The 23,476-nt window shown below is 33.8% G+C and overlaps 1 protein-coding gene across 1 annotated transcript in view; it reads left to right on the top strand.

Moving 5' to 3' along the window:
* ULK4 (unc-51 like kinase 4) overlaps positions 1-23,476 on the top strand; it is a 266,896-nt gene that overhangs the window by 5,414 nt on the left and 238,006 nt on the right. The window contains exons 3-17 of the mRNA XM_075055583.1: positions 1,148-1,247; positions 3,990-4,129; positions 5,501-5,663; positions 8,888-8,989; positions 9,807-9,890; positions 10,704-10,779; positions 11,410-11,505; positions 13,295-13,419; positions 13,548-13,620; positions 16,025-16,124; positions 16,611-16,715; positions 18,762-18,822; positions 20,809-20,990; positions 22,457-22,503; positions 23,336-23,414. Of these exons, the coding sequence (XP_074911684.1) occupies positions 1,148-1,247; positions 3,990-4,129; positions 5,501-5,663; positions 8,888-8,989; positions 9,807-9,890; positions 10,704-10,779; positions 11,410-11,505; positions 13,295-13,419; positions 13,548-13,620; positions 16,025-16,124; positions 16,611-16,715; positions 18,762-18,822; positions 20,809-20,990; positions 22,457-22,503; positions 23,336-23,414 (1,533 nt within the window). The remainder of the gene's footprint in view (positions 1-1,147; positions 1,248-3,989; positions 4,130-5,500; positions 5,664-8,887; positions 8,990-9,806; positions 9,891-10,703; positions 10,780-11,409; positions 11,506-13,294; positions 13,420-13,547; positions 13,621-16,024; positions 16,125-16,610; positions 16,716-18,761; positions 18,823-20,808; positions 20,991-22,456; positions 22,504-23,335; positions 23,415-23,476) is intronic.

Here is a 23,476-nt window from a genome sequence, read left to right as displayed (position 1 = left end):
TCTGCCAGGAGCCTGTTCCAGCGCAGGCTTCCCCTGGGGTCACAGCCTCCTTCGGGCATCCCCCTGCTCCGGTGTGGCGTCCTCCATGGGCTGCAGGTGGATATCTGCTCCACCGTCGACCTCTATGGGCTGCAGGGGGACAGCCTGCCTCACCATGGTCTTCACCATGGGCTGCAGGGGAATCTCTGCTTTGGTGCCTGGAGCATCTCCTCCCCCTCCTTCTTCACTGAACCTGGTGTCTGCAGGGGTGTTTCTCTCACGTATTCTCTCTCTTCAGCTGCTGTTGTGCAGCAGCTTTTCCCCTCCTTCTTAAATCTGTTATCCTAGCAGTGCTACCACTGTCACTGATGGGCTCGGCCTTGGCCAGCAGCGGGTCCATCTTGGAGCTGGCGGGCATTGGCTGTATCAGATATAGGGGAAGCTTCTAGCAGCTTCTTGCAGAAGCCACCCCTGTATGCCCCCTGCTACCAAAACCTTGCCACGTAAACCCAATACAGTTTCATATTCCTTCTCCTTGTTTCAGTGATCATTTATTGGGTGATAAATGAATCTACCCAATTTAAATGTTTTGTTCGTAGAACCATATTCTTCTTAGAAAGCCCTTAGGGATACCTTATGTACCACTTTGACAAGATACAGAGGCTTCTGTAGAGATTAGGCAATGTAGGTATAGTAGAAATACAGATTTCCAGGGATCCTTGAGTGATTGCTCTTGCCTGATAAGCTTAAGAATGATGGAAAAATTTCTTCTTACTTCCTTTTACTCTGTTTGCCATACTGTCTCACAGTTGTGTTCTCATTGAAAAAGAAAGTAGAATGCAAGTTTGACTCCAAATTCTGATTTCCAGTTTGTTATTGGTTAAATAGTGCTTAGAATTTGGGATTAGGGGACTTCCTATATTTTTTTTTCTGTATTTTTAAAAACAGGTGAGTTGGGTAGGGTCTGTGAGGAAAGTTATCTTTTCTCAACATACATGTAAAACTAAAATATTTGAATTGGAGAATAATTTTAGTGCACTGGAAAAGATAAGAGAACAAGTAGTTGATCTAGAGTAAAGTTGCATTGTATCTCCCCCCCCCCCCCGCCTTAAGTCTATATATATTGCTTTAAAAAAAACCAAAAACCAAAAAACCAACTTTGTTCTAGGTTCGTCTGACTCATGACATCAGACACAAGAATATAGTGACATTTCATGAGTGGTATGAAACAAGCAACCATCTCTGGCTTGTAGTGGAATTATGCACAGGTAAGATAAGCTCGAAAGGTAAAAACTTAATAGAGTGTAAGAACAGTTTCTCCACAACAAATACTTAGATCTTTGAAAAAGCTTAGTAATTATCTGATTATAAACTTGAGAATCCTGTTTATATATAAAAATATTTTTGCTTTTGGAAACATTTTTAGAAATCAATTGAGATCCTATTTCTCCTCTGCTTCACTGTATATGTAAAATGTTAATTGATGTGACATAATGTTGATTTTTAATAGCTGAAGAGATAGGGCTAATCAGGGGAACTTAAAAACAGACAGTGAACAGTTGGAGGGTAGTTAAGTAAAAATTACTTGAGAAGTTTTCTAAGGACTGGAAGCTTTGGCATTCTCTTTTCATTTTATGGCACAAAATAATAAAGAGAGCAAGGAGTAAATGATGTTATAATGTACAAATGACTTAATATTGTTCAAATGATTTTTTTAATCAAAGGGCAATTCTGTAGCTAATAGTAAATTATTTAAGTTTTCTTCCTGTTCAGTAGAAGTATTTTGACTTTTATGTTAAGATGTTAATCTGGGAGCTCTGAGAACCTAAAACTGCATTAAATGATTCACTGAGTTTTGATAGATTCTTGTCAATCCATTAAAGAAATCTTTTAAAGCTTTCTCTAATTGTGATGACTGCATGTTTTAAACTGCAGATAGCGTGCTTTACTCCACGCAGAAAGAAAAGAAGGCCAATTGTGCAAGTCATGCATGTTAAGATTTTGGTATCTGGAGTTTGTTTCATAGTAAAAGTCCATATTACACACAGCCTTTTCTTCTATCCAGAATTCTTTTTCAAAAATTACTGAAGAAGAGAAGCTACAAGTTCTGGAAAAAAAAATCAGGTCATTCTTTCAATGATTAAAAGTGAAGTTAATGGCTCATATGGAGGCGTTGGTCTATTTGCATAGTCTAACTTATGGGCACACATTTAAGTTACTAGACAGACAGCCTTTTATTAAGTACAGTTTGAACAATTACAATGTATTTTTAGCTTGCAGTATTGCAATTTGCTGCAAGGAGAATGTGTTGAAGCTAACTTACTCATAAATAGAATAAGACATGGATTTCTTACGAATTTAGTAAAGCGTTGAAAACTGCTTTTGAAATATGGAAGATCTCTCTCACTTGTCTCAAGGTGACATAGTTTCTGTTATGAGATGCAGCATAATTCTGTGATGCTGGTTTCACTATTATTTTTCTTTGTGTATTTGGTGATATTATGGAATTATTCTATATGTAGTCCTCTAAATTACATTATAAAAAACAGTAATCAAACATGATGGAAAATTCTTTACTATAGCTATGTAATATGGGCTTGGTTTTAAAGGGAAGACTGATCTCCTAAACAACATAAAAAAGACTCAGAAAGAAAACTTAATTCGGCAGTGTTGAATAATTTGAAGAATGCTGTGTTGACAGGAAACCCGTAGATAATTCATGAAATACAAACTGTAGTCTCAGGGGAACAGGTTTGGTGCAGGAATAGTAAAGGACCAAATGAGGTCGAGGAAAGGGATTTTGGGGGAGATGGGAATGTGGAGTTTAGGATAGGAGACTGGGACAGGAAGGAGAAGAAAGACTGTTTGAGCGAAGAGGATGTGGGAAACAAGATTAGGAGAAGTCTAAGTCCTACGAACACTTAGGACAGGAGTGGCTCAAATGGGATGAGTCTGATGACATACCTGAGAATCAGTGGGATGTGAGGAAGTAGGTGATGGGGAAGAAGAGATTTTTGTGAGGACAGAGAAGCAGTAACAATCAGTGGAGAAAAGCATAGAGAGTGAATGTGAAGCCCAGAGAGGGACACAGGTGAGAGAGGATATATGTGAGGGTTATTTGGAAAACTTTGTAGGTGTAATCTGGTCAGAAACAGAGGAAGAGTTGGTTGGAACTTAGTGGAGAGAGTGGTGATTTCAGAAGGACAGAGAAAGATCTCATGTTAGGATGAGAAGTCCAGAGAGATACAAGTAGGACTTGCTGGGCCGGGAAGCTGGGGTTTGTGTGAGAAACCTGGAAAGTGAAAGTTTAGTCCTGGGTATTTGTTTGTTTGTTTGTTTTTGAATTTTTTTCTTTACCCCCCCAAAAAAAGAAAAAAGAGAGAGAGGAAAGGATGAAGATGAAAGAACTGGGGCACATGAGTTAAGAAAAGGACTGTACAGTAACACTATGTGCGAAGAACAAACCAAAGAATTTATCTGTTGGATATTGTTGACCTCAGGACCTTAGAATGTAATCCAGTTTTACTATTTCTGTTGTCTGTCAGTTCAGCGGAAAATTGCCTGAAGTTAGCTTTAGCACTTGTTCACAGAAGTTGATTGCCTGCTCTTGGTTTTGTTTATTCTTTTAACTCATGCAGCAGGGATCTGGTTAAGGAATTTGAATAAACCCATTGGGTACTATTACATTGTGATGTGACGCAGTTTCTGGGTTTCTTTTCTCCCTTCTGTTTCCTTTGTAAAATAAATGAATATTAAAGTAATTTTGGAGTCATGCACTCAAGTTAATGGTAGTAAAAATTAAGGTTTTTGTCACAGTATTGGAAAGAGATGATTTTTTTCTGCACATCTTAGGTTTTGTTAACTATTAGATAATCTCAAGAAATATTTTTAATATATACTGATAATGATTTTTGCTTGGCATCTTTTGAAGAAGCTTATATAATGCCCTTGGGAATTATTTGTATGGCATCTTTATATGCACTTGCTGACTATATGTAAACATATTTCAGGTGGTTCTCTAGAGTCTGTTATTGCTCAAGATGAACATCTACCTGAAGATGTAGTGAGAGAATTTGGTGTTGATTTGATTACTGGTTTATACCATATTCATAAGCTTGGAATTATCTTTTGTGAACTGACACCTGGAAAGGTAAGAAGGAGTATTATTTATAGGGGACTCTGCATGTTACTTTGTATACCATCAGCATTTAATTCATATTTCCATTTTACTTTTTCAAAGAGGCTTACCTCAGGTTGGAGGCCAGTTGAGCTTTATAATATGTGTGAAGACAATGAGACAAGTGTATAGCTTGAACATTTTATGATCTAATTGATTTATTTCCCTGTTGTATATTTGATACAATGTGATAGATTCTTTTCAATTTAGTGTACTGGTTTGAATCAATGAAGTATTTTAGTTCTCTGTCCTCAGACATATAACTTTGTTATTATACCTATTCTATCATGCTGCAGAATATTATGAAGTTATAGAAAATGCTAATGAAGGAGTAAAGTTAACTAAACTTTCTTTGTTAATAACCTTCTCTATTTAAATGGCATTTGGAAACAATAATTGTCTTACTCTTTCATAAAAATACAAATCTTTATGTAGTTTCTGATTTTGTGTATGTGTGGAATTTATATATAGTTTTGTCAAAGTCCATGTTTGGTTTTCATTTATGTAGTCACCAGAATATAACTATAACCAAAAATTCTTGCTTAACAGTAGTTGGTTTTGACCTTGATCTATAAGTGATCAGGTTGCCCTTCTCTGAATTTTCTGTAAAATCTTGCACAATTATATTCAGTTTCTGTCATTTGTGGGTCCAAAAGCACTAAAAAAAAAAACATGAATAAAGCATAATGGAGATGACTCTGTATTCTTCCAAAGAAGAATGTTGTTGTAAAGTATTCCTTTGAACACAAAATACAGAGTGGTAAAGTAAGACTGCTTTTTTCCTTTTTTCTTCTTTTTTTTTTTCTTTTTACTTTTTTTTCCATTTGACTGAATGATATATTTCTCTGAACAACATTTTGGGGATTATGAAGCTTTTAGTTATGAGAATAAGCAGTGACCGCATAGAGAAAACTCTCACCATCATTGGACAAAATCTTTGGCATTTTCTGCTAAATAAAATTAGAAAGCTGTACTTTTTTTCCCCTCAAATGAAGTGATGGTTCTTTTTACCACACCTTTATTTTCCTACAAAGTTTTACTCTACTTTTACTTTCTTTTCTACAGTAACATTGTTGTTCATTTAGTAATGAGTAAACAAAAGTACACATTAAACCTCTTAAGGGTTCTATTGTATTTTTTTGGTTATAAGAAAAAAAGACAATATTGGCATTGACTTAAACTTTTCAGTGTTTTCACTTATAGTGATCATCTCTACCCACTTAAATGGTTTGAGATTTGTGATTTTTTAAAAAAAATAAATTATTTTATACTTTGTGTTGGAAATTTCAGCAGTCATCAGTTTTAGTATATGATACTTATGCTGGATTTTGTTTTTTCTTCTAGATTCTGCTGGAAGGGCCTGGCACTTTGAAATTCAGCAATTTTTGCTTGGCTAAAGTGGATGGTGAAAATTTGGAAGAATTTTTTGCTTTAGTTGGATCTGAAGAAGCTGAAGGAGATGTCAGTGAAAGCACTCCACAAAGATACCTGAAAAATAGATTTCGAGGTATGATATTTTTACTACCCAAAATTAACTTATACCAAAGGGACAGGATGAAAGTTGGAAAAAGCCTTTGTTTGAAGTAATTTGGAGAGAAGAGCTTGAAACAAAATAGTTGTTTATTGTTCTGTTGGGGCTAACTAAATTTCTAGAGAAACTGAATAATTAATTCTGTTGTGTTATCGTTTGTAAAGATTAATGTGTTTGCCTGTGTCTTCACAATGGAAAGCATGATCTGTACGTTTTCTGTAAGTAGGTTTAATGTATCCTGCATGTGGGGAATTTAAGTAAGCTCAAACCCAAAATTTAGTTCAAAAGGAAGATTGTTCAGAGACATCATAACTTACAGAGGGAACACCACCTGCAAGTGAGTAGAAAGAAAAGAAACTGTATTTATTGAATCAGAATCATTTAGATTGGACAAGACCTTCAAGATCATTGAGTCCAACCATCATACATGCCCACTAAACCATGTTCTGAAAGTACCCCGTCTATGCGCTTTTTGAATACCTCCAGGGATGGTGACTCAACCACTTCCCTGGGCAGCCTATTCCAATGTCTGACAACCCTCTCAGTAAAGAAGTTTTTCCTAATATCCAACCTAAACTTCCCTCGCCACAACTTGAGGCCATTTCCTCTTGTCCTATCTCCAGCCACCTGACAGAAGAGACCAGCACCCACCTCACTACAACCCCCCTTCAGGTAGTTGTAGAGCGATAAGGTCTCCCCTCAGCCTCCTCTTTTCTAGACTAAACAGCCCCAGCTCCCTCAGCCGCTCCTCATAAGACTTGTGCTCCAGGCCCCTCACCAACTTGGTTGCCCTTCTCTGGACACGCCCCAGCAACTCAATGTCTTTCTTGTAGTGAGGGGCCCAAAACTTGCCTCCCTGCTCCTGCTGGCCACACTATTTCTGATTTACAGGTATATGATAATAATTCTACAAATTTCACAAAGCCAGTTTAACTAAAAGCTGGAAAAAATATGCTTCTGTCTGTCATAAAATGTATTACATATTAACAATTCCTGACCTTTCCTGCTTTTTGTAAATAGACTTCAGGTTATTTTTTGGATTGAAGCTCATATATTGGTGATTACAGACTGTAGTCTACTTGTGTAACAAACTTCCAACATAACATAAGTGGAGGTGGCTTATTTTAAGTTTCTTTTTGCAGCTTGACATCAAATCCCTACAGTATAGTATAATGTACAAACTGTCTGTCTATCTTGAGCATGTTTTCATTATTTTATAAACTGTTCTTGACTTTAATTTGTAGAAAAAAAAGAAGCCAAATTTCTAGAGTTAAAAACCCCCCAAAATCCCAAACAAAAAAAAAAAAAAACACAAACCAAATTGAGTATATGAATGAGATCTGAAATGTTTCAAGGTAGCTAATTAAAAATACTAATTCTTGGTTTGGATTTGCTGAGGAGGCTTAATCATTAATTGCTATTTGAGGAAAACTATAGAAGATCACTAAAACTTTGGAAGTTCAGGGTTCAAACTAGAACTGGCTTTCCTAACTGATGAAATTGTATTTCTGGTATTTAATTGATTATAGGACAGTGTATTTAAAAAAAAAAAAAAAAAAAGTTTAAAGGAAGGAGCAAAAAGAATCACCTAGTTAGAACCTTTTGTCCTCCAGTTATAAAGTAGTAATTGGAGTATGAAGAAATAACTGATATTGGAATTATGATAAAGTGATTTAAAATTATTCCTGCTTTGTCTCAGAAAAAATTGAGCTATGGAATTATTTATCCACTTTTTAAAAGTCTGTGCTGCAGATACTGTCTGTAAGGTCTAGGACTAAATTCTTTTAACTTCATGTTAAATGTGTACGTACAATTCAGTATATGCAACAACTGAACTACAAGAACTGCTGCTGCTTTCATTGGAGACTTTGCACTGCTGTATGTACTTTGTCGTTTTTGATGCAAAGGGTCCAAGTGATTTCAAGTTCAAGGCTTTGCTGTTTCAGTACCTCTTACTTAAGAATGATCATTTCTTTCTAAAGTATGAGAATGTTCTTGTGCTTTAGTTTCAACAGGCAGATCCATGCAAATGCAGTAGGCTGCAAAAACTATGTTATTTTTTCATTGAATAAAAAAAATTAAGAGATTTGGTTTTAATCTTCCGAATCTTTTATTAGTCATCATCTCAGAGCATCTCACAAACCTCTATTTCCAAGATAATGATATGTCATAGCAGTTACTGTTACCAGGAACAATGGAATTCTTGGCAATACTTTATGGGAACAAAGAGAGCTTTCTTAATACTTTGCTGTCTCCTGCTGAAAATCCACACTGGAAGTACTAAGACCAAGAACAGATCTTTATTCAGGAAGAAATACAAATCTAATCTCTTTCCTGTTGCCTTTCAGAACAGCTGTTTTGGTGTGTATGGTTAATGACCTTATGTCACTTAAAAAAATAAAACCCAAGAACAAAAGAATCCAAAATAAACTTTTTAAAGGACTATGAAATTGACACTTTTGCTCAATTTGTGTATTTTTTTTTTATTTTTTTGAGAACTGAGTTAGTGTTTAGATGGGAACTACTGTAGAAATAGGAACTGTATATTTCTTTTTCTATATCAAGACAAAAGGGGTTTGTGAATAAGCTGCTATAATTTGATATGTGATGTTTTCATAGTGTTTTAGTGTGAAAATAGCTATAATCAGTTTAGATCAGTGATCCAGTTGGCTAGCTACCTTGTTGTAAGTTTTCTAATTTCATGAAGGTTTATGTCTTGGGATAACTTTACCACCCCCCCCACCCCCCCCCCCCCCGGCCAACAAAAAAACCCCAACAAAAAAAACAAAACCCAAACAAACCAAATAACCAAACAAAACCTGATGTAACATAATTATTTCTGTTACTCACGCGAGAATTATGTTGGTTTACCATACTGCTTAATTTGCTTCGCTCTGGAAGCTGTCAAGGCATATCAAAACATTCTTTGCATTAATCACTGTGTTAGAAAAGTGTAGTACAAGCCAGCTTAGTTAATAGAAGTGAAATAAACAACAAAATAGCATATATAATCCTATATAATTCAGTAAAAGTGTAGGAGAGAAGTTCCTTTGAAACTACTTACATTTGGTATCTCAGTTTTCTTATACTAAATGAAGATAATCCCTAACTCACTGAAGTGTGGAGACAAAGTTTGAAGTGTTGAACAGGATAAATGCTGAATGAATAATCGAGTACATTATGCATCCTGTATTTTGTAGGCTCTACGTTATACACAGCTCCAGAAGCAATAAAGGGAAAAGACTTCTCTAAAGGCAGTGATCTGTGGTCCTTGGGATGTTTACTTTATGAAATGTTCTCAGGTTGTAAGTTTGTGTATCTATTTAATATCTGTGATAATGGAAACATAGGTTGTGGTCCCAGAGTAAACTCTTGTTAACTTTCTAGGGAAGATAAGACAGAAAAACTTAAGACAGGTTTTAAAGATTTCTTGAAGAATATACTAACTGTACTTTTTTTAAAGATAAAGGTCAATTGTCCTTTTGAGTGTGATCTAAATATTGTGATACTAGCCAACTGTTATTGTTTAAATACTGTGATTTAAAATTATAGCAGTCCTTGAATTCTGACAATGTAATGTTTTTAATCTCCTCAGTATTAAACTCTGGGCGCATTGTGTTGACCTTTGAAAGAGAAAACTGTTTTACTAGTATAAAACCAGAGTCATTGGGTTTCCTGCAGATAAAGTACCTGTTAGCATTGGCTGTAGCTGGAAGGAAGATTTAATCACAAATGAGAATTACAGTGAAACCTTCTGAAGTCTTAAACAGTATGCTGATCTGTTGGATCAACATAGTTACATAGATATTGAGATTTCTGTCTAGACCACCTCCTGTTGTTGTCTCATTGCTGATTCATACAGGGCTATCATGGTGACCTCCACGAAGCCATCTTTGGTGCCTCTTCTGTCCATGGTCTCTTTTGCTGTTCATGGTAGAAGAATTTAATCCAAAGTTTTGTATTTAAATTGACAAGAGAACTTGATAAATAGAATTCAGGCCGAGGGTGTTTATTTCTTTGGATGTTTCCTTAGGAAAATGAGCTCATCATATACCATTGCACCTGACAGCCATTTTGAAGTTTGCCTAATCTGTGAAATATACTTCTGTTTGCTTGTAGGAAGACCACCATTCTTCTCAGATAGCTTTTCTGAATTAATTGAAAAGATTTTATATGAAGATCCATTGCCACCTAGACCACAGGGTAACAGTCTCCTATTGTTTAATGAATAAAATCAGAGTAATACTTAAGAAGTTAAAGTTTTGTTTTGCACTATTTCTTCTGAGTCTTATTGCAGGAATTGGTTAGTCGTCCGAAGTGAATGTATCGTTGGCTTCCTCTGATAAGAACTTTTCCTCCATTAATGATGAACGCTTATTTCCCTTTTGACAGACAGGCATATCATTTAGTATTAAGAAATAGATCTACCTTCTAGGATGGAATTTTTGATTTCAGTCATTCTGGGCATCAGTGGTATTCATAGAGACTCTTAAATATTAGTGGCTTTTTTCAGTTCATAGTAATGTAGTGAAAATGGTGACCTGTAGAATTAAAACTGTTGTTACTTGCTCAATTCTAAGAGAGGTTTTGTTTTCAAAGTGGATAAAGTCCATTTCACAGTTCTGAGCTCTCAGAAGTAGAGTCTCAGTTAAATAAGAATTTTGGAAACTTCTTTTGTATAATGGGGTGCAACAAAGTTCCCTTTAAAATTATCATGGTTGTGGGAAATTTCAACTCCATTTCATTCTCGCTAATAGCTGTATGATAATTGGAGGGTACTTTTTTAACATATAAACAATTTTAATTAGTTTGGTGAGTGAGCATTGGTGGTTTGTTTGGGGTTTTTTTTGAGGATCCTTTGAAATGCAAGGAGTATATACTTAAGATTCTTCATACATTCAGATTTTTTTACTATTAAAGAAAACTTTTTAGCGTGTTCTGTAGATAATGGTTTGATCTACATTGTGTGATGGTTGTTTTTGCTGCCCAGTACTTCTCAAGTGCTTCTATTTACAGGTTCTGCTTTTCAGAACCCTTCTGCTGAGTTCATGAGTTTGCTTGATGGGTTGCTTCAAAAAGATCCTCAGAAAAGGTAAACTGTCTAATACATGATTGTTGTTTGCATTGTCTCTTTTCACTTCTGGAGAAATAATTGCTATGGTACTGTATGTATATTATTTTGTAGATGACAAAGAATGCAAAAAATCATTTAATCCCTAGTATAAAAGAGAAATTGTGCTTTTTCTTCTCTGAAGATATACAGAATTAAAGTTTTGATTAAGTATATAATTGTATTTTTGTAGCTGGTACTAAATAGATAACTTTGTAACAGAAATGATGGGCAGTTTTAAAATTGGATGGTTTTGCTTTTCCAGAGCAATGGGCACATGTATTTTATGAGGTTTTGATTTATGCTGATATAGTTATATTGTTAAATAACATAAGGTTATCATTTATAGGGTAGCTCAGATAATTTACGTGTTGGGATTGGCTATGCAGTTTCCTTTGTTCTTAGGCTCATACCTCTGTGCTGTGTGAATTATCCATTCTGATTTGAGGCAAAAAGTTTGTCCTGTAAGAAAACTTATTTGTTGACCAAATAAAAGTGAACAACAGGATTAATTGCTCTGTAGTGTCACTGGGTTCAAAACCTAGTCTGGTATCTCTCTGTGGAGCTGTACTTTGCCACTGCTTTTTCAGTTTGTTTGTTGCTTTTCAAAAGGCTGAATTGGACAGACCTGTTGCAGCACCCATTCTGGAAAGGATCCCTTAGCCATTGTAGTGGTGATTCTGCAGACAGCCAGGGCACAAGGTCAAGGTACTGCATGTTTAAGGAAGACTTTTTTCATTGTGAATATAAGGGGAAAAAAAAAAAAAAAAAAAAAAAAGGTTTTCTGTGAATTTTCTCATTTTTTAATTTTGCTTAGGATTTTCATGTTGTTAACTAGTTGACGAATGGAGTTTTACACCATTCAGTGAACAGTTTTGGATGCTTAGGAATTGCATTAGCCTGTTAGTGTATTACACTGTCTGTTCACTTTCAATAGACTCCTTCCTCCTGACTATAGAATGTGTTAAAATTTACTTCTGAATTAACTGCTCTCTCTTTTTATTTATTTGTTTATATAACAATGATGCACAGTAATTTGCTTTACTTTTTTTTAAAAGCTTTTGTAGAATCTTCTAAATATGGGTCAGTTTTATCTTTAGTGAGTTTTTTTGTTTGTTTTTATGCATGAGGCTTAGAGCATCACAAAGTCTATCAGTACAGCATCTTAGATTTGTGGTTCAGCCTTATATCCTTGCAAATGCAGCCGACCCATATTCTTTGCTTATGACATAAAGCATTAATCTAATGGATTTTTTTTCTAAATTTGTAATACTCTACACTGCTATATATGCAGAAAACCCAAGCATTTTGTGAAAATGGGTTCTATGTATTAAAAAGTTAGGCTTCTTCAAAACTCCTGTTACCTTGCTGGTTTTTTGGTTTTAATTTTGAATTAGGATATTTAGTGTTGATTTTTATGTTCTGTTGTTCTAAATACCTGAAAGATACTTTAGGTTCCAATCTAGGGAACTAATATGAAAATAGTTTTCTTTTAGAATGCTGAATGTTTTTGTGTTCTATGTATTTTAAAGTTCTCTCTTGTGTTGTTTAATACCCATTTCTGATACCAGTGCTGCAGTATTTTTGTTATTAACATTTATTCTAGTTTGAGATACAGCTCTTTGTCTTTTGATTACTGCTTTCACCACTAAGGCAGATAAGAAATCAAGATTTAAAGTTTATACCACAAAGTAAGAATTTATTCAAGGTTTTAGCAAGACTTATGGCAGCCTCTACCACAGTGCTCATCTTTGAGGAATTGTCAGAGCTCCTACAAAATACTGGACTATTTGACCTTACTCTTGAGGGTTTTTCTAATGCCTCTGAAATATCCACTGAAGTATGAGCTAATTGACGAATATGACAAACATAGGACATTGGCTTGACATGCAAAAGAGGCTCAATACTTTTCCAACTGTGAGGCGCATGTATCTATTTTCTTCACAATGTAGGTTTGATTAATATTTGATATCCTGGAGAGCCTTCAGGAAGGTTATATGACCCAGTTCCATGTGAATAATAGAGGGGTATATTAAAAAAACCCAAACAACCATAATCAATAAATGTGCAATTAAATGTGACATGTAAATCATTAGGAAAAAAAAAGGTAGTTTTTATTGATCTTAATCTAGGCTACAGACTTTGTTATTAGAAGTAGGTTTGTGACTTTTTCCTGTGAAGATTGAATGGTCTCTAAAGCTTTTAATTTTTTTTTTTTTAATAGCTCTGGTATTATGGGGTAATAATTTAACTTTTAAAATTTATTTCATGTAATTTTACTGAGGGAGCTAGAGAATTTTTAATATTCTCCAAGTTATTTGCTATAAACTTATTTTTCATCATTGCCATTACTAATTTAAAAAGTGTGTGTAACATATTACAATAGTATGCTGTTCTAGAGAATGACAGCTAAATTGTATGCTAATAATGCAACAAATAATGGATATGATCCCTCTTTTTTTTTTAATCTGTGTAATTAATATCTTTTATTAAACAGTAGTGAAGACACAGAGTCATCAGTGTCTTGGAGTGCCAAAGAGCCAGTGGGTACTTGTAAAAATCTAGATAACCTGTCATCCTCAAGGGAAGACTATAAGCTACCAAGCAATTCTTTCAAAATAGGTACTGTTGTTCATTTTGTTATTTTGAATTATTTTGTGTCCTGTGAATTTCATCAGTTTTACCAACATGTTTATTCCCTATGTTTTATTTGTTTCTAACTTCAATGCAAGTTCATGTTCTCTTTTCAGTAGAAACTCAGGCTGAATTGCGCCCCAAAAGTGCAGTTGATGGTGAATCAAATGAATCCATATTTCTTCTCAGGTATGAAAACCTACAGAACAATTAGAAAACCCTGTATGTTTTTGGTTTGGCTCTCTCCCACCCCTACCTGGGTCTCTTCAGACATTTTATTATGCTGTTTGTAGCATTTTTGTTAGTGTGTCTCCTTCTGAATTTTCTATCACCAGTTTAATTAATATTAAGACACCTTTGAAGAGCTGCAAAAGCAGTGTGCGTAGTTAAAGCAATGCTTTTACGGCTTTATTACACTGGTTTTTGGAAGTAGACTTTTGATTTCTTAGCTGTCTGTCTAAACAGAAGAGTTTATTTAGAACTTTATTTCCTTCTTAGTTCATATATATGAGAATATGCTTTGACTATGCTTACTTTAAATACACAAGAATAAGCATTCAGCTTAAGATCCACTAATAAATTCTGCCTGCAGCTTTTCGTCACAAACTATTGGTAACAATCTACTATTAAATAAAAAACAGTGACTTGTTTAACAGTGATTTGGTTTAGCTGAGACCTGATGCTGAAAGTTTTTACTAGCTTTCAAGCCAAGATTATCTAGTAAAATAGATACTGTTCTTATTGTCATCAGGCAGAAATATTCCAGTTTGAGATGAAATACTCTTTCAAGCTTCTTGCATAACCTGAAATAGGGCTTTTGTACGTGATATTGTGTCTACTTTTCAAGTTATTTCAGTTGGTTTTAATAAAGTATTATTTCTCATCTCATGTATAACTTCTATCGTTACATCTAAACCTATACTATTAGTAACTTAAAATAGCATTTGTTATTTGCTCTAGGAATCTGCTGAAAAGAAAAGATAAAATGGCATTACAAACCCTTAGTATAACAACATATAATCAAAATTAGGTCAGGAATGAGAGTAGAAAAAAAAATGTATTTTTAACAGAAACTTACTTTATTTCTGATAAGTAAATTTATTTTAATACAAAATTTGAAATGTAATACAAAGAATTAAAAAAAATTCTGAAATTCTCTTTGCTTCAATGGTTTAGCTTCTCAAAGCAGCATGTGTTACCTACTAAAGTCTTAAAACATTGAAGTGAAAGGAAGCTGCTGACCTGGCTCTTAGCACCAGAGTTTACTTAGCTGCTGGAGTGGTTAATCAGCTTTTAACAGCAGTAGCTTCTTCTACGTGTGCAAATGGAATAGATTTTATTCATTTCAACTAGTTCAATTCAGCAATGACTTGTCTTGTTTTAAACTGAGAAACCAGCTGAGAACTGGAAAAGTAGGAAAGATTTTCTGTATCTAAAACGTATATGAAAGCAAATTATGTTTGGAGGAAAAAAAAATATTTAACAAATCAACATGTTTTGAAGCATAACTTAGAATAATTTGTTCAGCCTCCTAGCTAGAAATCATACTTTTTTTTGGTTTAGGAAATAAGAGTGCTGAAACTTCCAAGTAGATTCTGATAGTTTTTTTACCATAAGAATTAGGATATTTTATGTAGTTTTATCTACCTAGTAGATAATATTTTGGCACTCCTTCATTGTGCCCTTTAAATTTGAGTTTCTGTTGAAAATAGATAGAAGATGCCTTGTTCTCATTCTTATCCTTATTTTGTTAGTAAGTATGTTAGTTATTTGATCATTGATTTGCATGAGTATCTTTAACTTTGTTTGGTGTTTGTATTTTTAATTTACTTCCTTTTTCTAATAAATAAAACTGATTAGCAACTAAATATGTATATTACTTTCTGCTAATCAAGAAAACGCATTCATTTTAAATTGTTGATTAAGTTAGTTTCCTGGCCTGCAAATTTTAATAATTCTAAAGTTGATTTTAAATGCTTTAAATTAAATTAATGTATACTACAAAAATCAAGTTCACTAGCAGCCTTATGAAAATTGCAAATCTGCACTGTTTTGGTCTCTCCTGTCTTCATTTTCTAATTAGCAGACAGGATTTTTAAAAAGAAAAACTGAAAAGTAAACCCAGCTCACATTCATACATGAGAATTAGGCAGTTTTTAATTCTCTTTACCTAGCCAAGAGTTGGCAGTCAGAAAAGAATAACATAAAATAAATTGCAATTTTTTTGTCAAGTTAATTGTCTTGGTATGTTGTTTGTTATTAGGAATTAAGATAATAATGGTTTAGCATCCAATTTGGAGAGTGACTGTGGGTGAGAAAATAGTCAAATTACATTGATTAAACAACAACAACAAAAAAAGAAACAAGCCAGTCCTTCCCATTTCTAACCGAGAAACAAGTCCTAACCTTGTCAGGACGTATTTAAAGACAGGAAGTTCATTTTTAGTTGATGGATAAGGCATAGCATCATTTGTGTTTGTCAGCTTTGAAAGTTTACTGTATGGCATGAAAGTTTCAAAAGAGCAACAAAAAAGTAGTTTACAGTGAAACTTAATCTGTAGTCTTTGTTGGTTTTTTTTCCCTTTTGTTTAAGTTCTCGTCCCACACCTAGAACTAGTACTGCAGTAGAAGTAAGTGATTCTACTACTGCCCCAATCCAAAATTCTCCACAAAGAGATTCATGCTTTGAAAAGGTGAGTAGAAAAATAATATTAAGGGATGGTGGTATCTTTAGAGTTAGAATTTCAGTCTGAAGTCTGTGACAAAATCAACTTTCTTCTCCATCCTTCCATAATGATAACAGGAAAGCAGTTCTTACAGTGTGCAAGTTATTTGGAAAAAATTACTTGCAGAACTGCAGATGTGAGAGTTAAGAAAGATGCCTAGTCTCCTTTTTTTTCCAGTGTATAAAAGGGATAATGCAATCTTCTTTCTTCTCACTCTACTTTTTAGACCTGATGCTTTTTCTTCCAACATGTTTCTTTATCATAATTTTTAGTCGGCCCTATCTGCTACTACATAAATAAAAAGTAATGTAGAATATGTTGTTTAGGTGGCCAAACTGTGTGATATAATTTTTAAATGAAATATTTGGGGAGTAACCATAAACTTTCTTTCTGGTTGTTTGGGGTTTTTTTTGTGCAAAACAGGTTTTTTTATAAACTTTGTTCTTATTCTAGGCTAAAAATATGTGCTCAAGTCAGCAGGATATGGAGTCAACATTGAAAGAGCTCATTTACACTGAATCTGATCTTATCATAACACCAATCATTGATAATCCAAAGGTATAGCAAAATAAAATACAAAATTCAGGACCTTGTGGGTGAGGCTATTTTTGCAGATAAATCTTTAATCAGGCTGAAACTCCTTTCCTGTATTTTATAATTCTCATTTTAAAGCAGTTCCACCCAGTCATCTGGCAAGCTCTCCGTGCAATTTTTTGGCAGTCTTTTATAATCCTTTTGTGTTGCTAATTTCAAGAATTTATTTTGGGAGTGAATACTAATATTAAATAATGTCTTACAAGAAATAGAAGCTACTAAATGCTGTGTTCAGTGCTTTTGTAGATTTGTTTTCTGATAAATCGGTTTGGTATCTGTTACTTAAATGAACACAAAACTGTGTTTTGGTATACTCAGAACATGGCCATCTATGAAGCCTTCTAGATTAGGAGTTAGACCTTTACAGAATAACTTTTGTTGCTCTTTAAACTTTAGATGTGTTAATGTTTCTAATAAATATGAACTTATTTTCTCTGGAAAAGACAACCAGAAGTTACAAGAAATGTCCATCCAATTTCTGTCATAGGGATTCTAATGTGATAGCAGTTTGCAATGAGCCTCTTGAACAGAGACTGACACTTGCTTGACAGCAAAGGGAAGACCAAAATAGAATCAGAGCTCTGCACTGCAATGACAGTGTAATATGCATGTATGGGCACGTGTAGTATTGGTAGAAGGAACGATAGGCAAGAGCCCCTTTACTCTTCCTTTTATTTCTGTGGGGGAAAAAAAATGTCATCATTTTAGCAGCTTTACTCAGTAAGCGGTGGATGCAGGGAATGCAACATTTTTCATTGGAAATGAGCATCTAGCTTATTAAGAGCATCTTACAGCTTTTAGTTGCTGTATTGCTTTTGTATAAATTTTTTTTTTGGTTGTTTTAATGGAATTGTTAACACTCTCAAAATTTAAAAATCTTATACAGCTAGATAAAGTAACTACCCACCAATACTCTTTTAATGTGTTTGGGCTGGGGGACATTGTTGCCAGTGGAGAATTTCAAAGGTAATTATGCATTTGAATGCCACCTCTGTAAATTCTTAGTTCTGTCTCAGGACTCGACACACAAAGCCTTAGCCCTTTACTGCTTCTCTTCTTACTACAAGTATAAGAGATGAGATTAGGGGTAAGTGTACGTACTAATGTGCACGTGGAGACTAATCTCTTTACCATGCAATGCCAGATTCAGAAGTAATGCAAAATAGTGCACTAAATTCCAGGGACATGTAATCAGAGTCACTGCATACTTGGTGATCTTCAGACTAAAGGATGATACTGACACCTGGTAAAGCTGACGCACTTGCAATTTAATCTCCTGGAAGGGGATTTACTATATGCTGGCAGAATTTTAAAAGCTCAAATGTCAGCTTATATTGAAAAATTTCCCTGTGTTCTGCAGATCTCTGGAATTGAAGACCTTTTTTAGAAAATAGCTCTCTAGTTACACCTAGGCTTCATCTGTCAAAGGCTAAATTCCAGTATGCAGTTACCTTCTTTGTATGCCTTAGTTACTGAAAATCACTGAGCAGTCATCCAGTTTCACAATGTACCAGAAAATGATGTTTTGTGGGGAAAAAAAACCCCATACCTTACGAATGATTAGTTGGTGATAATATGACTTTTTACATTCTAGAATCATCTAGTGTGTATATATATGTATTTACTGTATGGCAATGAATTACTAAAACATTTCATGAGCTTTCAGCTGCATAGTTCCTTTCTGAAGCTTTTGAAGCTCAAATGCAAGTATTTTTCCGCATACAAGCAAGATAAAAATGTAAACTGAAAAAATCCTATCATTTTGTATTCCCATGGAAAAAAAATATGGAAATACTAACAGTTTAATTATATTAAAAACATAGAGTTATCACAAATATCTGCTTGGAAGAAATACATACCAGAAAACTGTGGAAAATGCTTCAGTAATGAACAGTGGTTTGTACACCCATCCTGTACAATTTTTGCATCTTTGTGTTTTCCTGTTCAACTACTTAGAGATTTCCAGAAATGTATTAAAATTAGTTGTAATGTATTTGTTTATTTTTCCAGATAATGAAGCAAGTACCAGTTAGATTTGACTTGAAAACTTTACATATACCAACATCTTCAGGTATGGATCTGCTGAAGTTGCTAAAACTTAAGTTGTGCATATGATGGTGTAAGTTGCTATCACAAGACCTGTAGCCTCTCTTTGTAGATGATGACCTGTTACAGTTGCAGAACTCTTAACTTTTATGAAACTGAAGTTGCATATGTAATGTTATTAGCTAGACCAATTTTGAGTAGACTTTTCAAGTGCTAAGTTATATGCCCTTCCTCTCTCTTCTCCGTTCTTCACTTAAAAGCCCATGCTCAAAAGCTTTTAAAATGAGACAGTCAACACTGTTTTAGTGTGTGAAAACTAGCATATATTTACTTGTGTTATTTTTTGTAAACAACTGGGATATTTTAACTGAAATATTCAGCCAAATACATTAAAATCTGACAAAAGTAGAGAAGCAAATGAAAACAGCATCTTAAAATGTGCAGTGTTGATCAGCTGTAAAACTAGGCAGCCTTGCTAGTCCCACCTTTAATCATGAAATGTTATGGGAATCATTTCCCAAAAGATAGTGTGGAGTTGTTTGGGGTTTGTTTTTTTGTTGTTTTTGTTTTTTGTTTGTTGTTAGTTTTTATTGTCTAGAAATGCTGCTGTTATTTCTGGACACAAAAGGCTGCTCATTGTCATGAGCGTAATGTTTCTTCCCCTGGAAAATTTCCTCTACTCTATTTAAGGAAGTATTATTACACTTTACTGTGCTTGAAGAGAGATGTCAGCCAGATATGTAGGCCTTCTAGAATTCATGTAGCACTTCTTCCTAGACATAAAAGTTCCTTTTTTCTTTCTATAAAGTTTGTATTTTTGAGAGTTAATTTGTTGAAGAAATTTTATAGTTGGAAACACAATGTCTCCCAGTCTCCCAATGAAGATTGTAGCAACAGAAAATATTTTTTATTTGGCTAACATCCTAGGCAAAAATGATCAGATTCAAGTGCCTGAGGGGGTGGTATTTTATTTCATATTGCATTTAAATAGCTAAATTATCACATTGATGTTCTGACATGTTTAACTATTGTTGTCAGTATTTATTTAATATGGGACAGTGTTTTTTGTGGTTATAACACTTTCAAGGTGTAGCTTTTTTCTAGACAACTTTCTGATTGTTTTTGAAGATACTGAATTCGATGCTGCTCATCAATAATGATTAAAGACAGTATGGAAAAATTAAGATAAATACTTGAAATCCAAACCTCTTTTCACCTTTACTAATGTGAATTATAATTGCCTTCATTAGTAGATGTTGTTACTTAAGTGTAAAATTGGAGTAAAAGACAGAAGACATGCTCTTAAGTATTCTGTACTGGAGTGTATCAAGATGGCAGATAAGTTATTAATAACTAAAAGAAACAGAGGGGATGTGTGGCTGCTAGACTGCAGTTATCCATTGAGACAGATAAGAAAGTCTTTGAAAAATCTCTATTCATGTACAGTGGTCAGTGAATTGAACCACGGGATTTATGTTAATTGTCCTAGTGACTTATTTGTATTGCTTCTGAAGTCATCTATGTTTTGAGACTATTAAGGCTCCACTAGATGGATACCTACCTACACGAATAACTATACACATTTTCAGTTTATTAATTCTGAGATTTCACTGAATTTCATTAGGTTTTGCCTCAAATTTACTCTAATGAAACTGTACTTTTTTATTAAGTATTAATAAAGATTAAGGATGACAACAACTACTACCTTTCCTAAATATACTGCTAGTAAATGTTTACTTAAATGAAGTCCAAGGACTTAGCAGGGTTGCACTTTCAAAAATGTTTTGAGGCTTTTATTGCTACCTTTTTATGCTTTGTTTCTCTTCTTACTTCTTTTTTTATTTCTATAATATTCAGACATGAATTATAACATGTTTGTTTCATATTTTAAATACTAAAATTAGATTCAAACTTTGGAATTTATTTATTCATGTTGATGTTACTTTCTAGTGTGTTAAAACAACATCAAAGATCCATTATATTTAATTACTTGTTTGCTTCTTACGGTTAGCTGAGAAGCTATCATCTATGAAAGACATGGACTGGAATGAATTCTTGCAACGAGTATGTTCACTGCTTGATTCCACCGAGAGGAATACAGGAGCAGCACGTTCTAAACTGAACTTACTGTACTATCTGTGTACTGTGGCTGTCCACAAGGAAAATGCAAGCAGGCTAATTAGCTCTCAGCTGGTAAATAATAAAGCTTTGAAGGAATCAACATGGTTTACATCCTTGCCATTTTAGCAAAAATCAGCTGCTTTTAGTTATATTTCAAGAAATCATTGGTGTACTGACAACAATAATATAGCAAATTAAGTGCAAAATAATGAAAAAAATTACTAAGTTCTATGTCCGTTTTTTTAAAAGAGCTGAGGGAAACTAATTATTTCTCTTAGATTTCATATCCATTTCCATATAGATTTGTTGTATTAGTAAAAAGGTTGGGGTAAAAACTAAACTTGATGGAGAAGGTGAAATAACATATAATGAAACTTTAGTCTTCATAACTCATTAAGTGACAGAGAAGACTCAAAAAAAGTTCATGTTTGAATTGTTAGATCTGTTAGATCAATTTTATTTTGCCATATGTCTGTAAAGAATAGGAAGAAAAACTTCTAGAGAACATGCAGTAAAACTTTGATTAAGCATTGCTTGCAAGAGTGAGAGTGCTCTCTGAAGAGTCTGTTCTAGTGTATACCTGAATGGTGGTTTCACCTTTCAAGAATAATTTTCTAACAGACAAACAATTTTACTAGTATCCTCTGCAGTGGTTTAACATATTTCTCAGAGTATTGCATGTGCAGAAGAGAAAGAGACTTATTTTTCCCATTATGTAAAAGTATCACAGAGGCTATCCTGAGATGTGCACTTTTCAGTTTATTTAATAAAAAGTAAACTACCTTGTTCTCCTACAATTATACTAATGCACCTAAGTCATATTCTGACACATGTCATCGTTGGGTATAGAGATACTAAAGACAAAATTGCACTGCCAGAAAAAGTCCATCATGAACATTCAGGTTGGAAGCAATGATATGTCTTATGCCATAGAATTCCTGTGAAAACAGGAAACAGAATTGCTGGAAGGTGTATTCCATTATCATTGGAGAACTTGGGGGACAACAATCCAGTGACTGAATGGCCAATTAACAGAACATTTTAGAAATGAGGTAGTAATTATGTAGTTTGGTTCTTAAGTGGCTGATTATGTGTGTTAACAGTCCATTCATTATTCTAGTATTTGCCAACTATTTTTGTTCATTCTCACAAAATAAATTTAATTTATTAAATACTTGTTGGTTAATCCTGTATGATGATTCCTGTGTTTTTAGATGAAAATATCAGTTTTTTTCCTCTGCATAGCGTTATTCATAACAAAAAAAGTGTTTTGTGTTTTTTTAACACACTGATATAAGTTTAGCAGTTTAGTTTAAGGCACGAATATAGAAAGAAATAGTATTTTTACTCTCAGCCTTTTTTTTTTTTTTTAATCAGTGTTTGGACAATATCTACAGTAGTTGTCTATAATACTTTTTGCAAATGTTATCCAAATACATATTTATGAAATTACTGATATTTTGATGATTTTGTTTATCATTAGGACATATCAGATCACTGAAATTCACTAATGTTTATTTATCTTCTTTAAACTATAGTTTCCTATATTGATACAGCAGCTGCGTGCAGCCGCCAACTGGGATATGTAAGTAACAATTGTTTTAAATTAATTTGTTCAGGTACGGAATTATCACTGAATTTTATTAAAGATATTATTTAACAGGGTATTTGAGGAGTGTTTTAGCATCTCAGACTGCTGTGGTACCTGACTGACAGTATGATGCTGTATATAACATTGAATTTTTTAAGCATTTAATTAATATATTGCTATTCTACAGGGCCAAAGATTATGGAAAATCTCTAAAATTTTATCTAGAATTTAAACAATTTAGTGTATCAAATCATGTTGCTTAAAATCACTGTAAACCAACCCATACCATAATAGTATAAATAGTAGTAAAATAGCTACAATGGTAGCTTTTTTAAATGCCTATAAAATATTTCCATGTGATAGTGCCCTCTGCTGTCTGTTTCATAAATGTTGATTTTATTATTCCATTTTTTTCTTTATTGAAACATTTAAAACTGATTTGCTGATACAGATTTAATTTGTGTTTTGTCAGCTATACTGAAAAGTTTAAAGTGATCTATAGGGGTTTTCTGTGTTATAAGAAAACTGAACATGAGCATGACATTAGTGAGACTATAACAAACTAAAGACTCTTCATTCTCCAGTGCTAACGGAAAGAAATGTCTTTATGCATGAATTTATTGCTAAATTGAGCTGAAATACTGAAATAATTTGATGATACAAAGAAAATAGAAATAAGAAGAAAATCTTATATAAAGCTATAAATAGCACTTCAAATATTTCCTGGCCTTAGTGTTCTGTGTAGAATATGAACAAGACACAGTTGTTTTTGTGATATATTTTAAATAGTTTTTCTGCACCTACAAAAAATTTATTTGATATGCAGACGTGCCAAAGTTGCTCGAGTGATTGGTTTACTGGCATTGCACACATCTGAACTTGGAGAAAATGTACCTGTTTCTGAGGTAACTTTCCTTTTTTTTGGCGGGGAGTTGTTAGTGCTTTTACTATTTATGTCAGAAACTTT

This window comes from Buteo buteo, chromosome 2 (assembly GCF_964188355.1).
Source record: "Buteo buteo chromosome 2, bButBut1.hap1.1, whole genome shotgun sequence".
NCBI classification, from domain to species: domain Eukaryota; kingdom Metazoa; phylum Chordata; class Aves; order Accipitriformes; family Accipitridae; genus Buteo; species Buteo buteo.
This window is presented reverse-complemented; position numbering and strand designations above follow the sequence as displayed.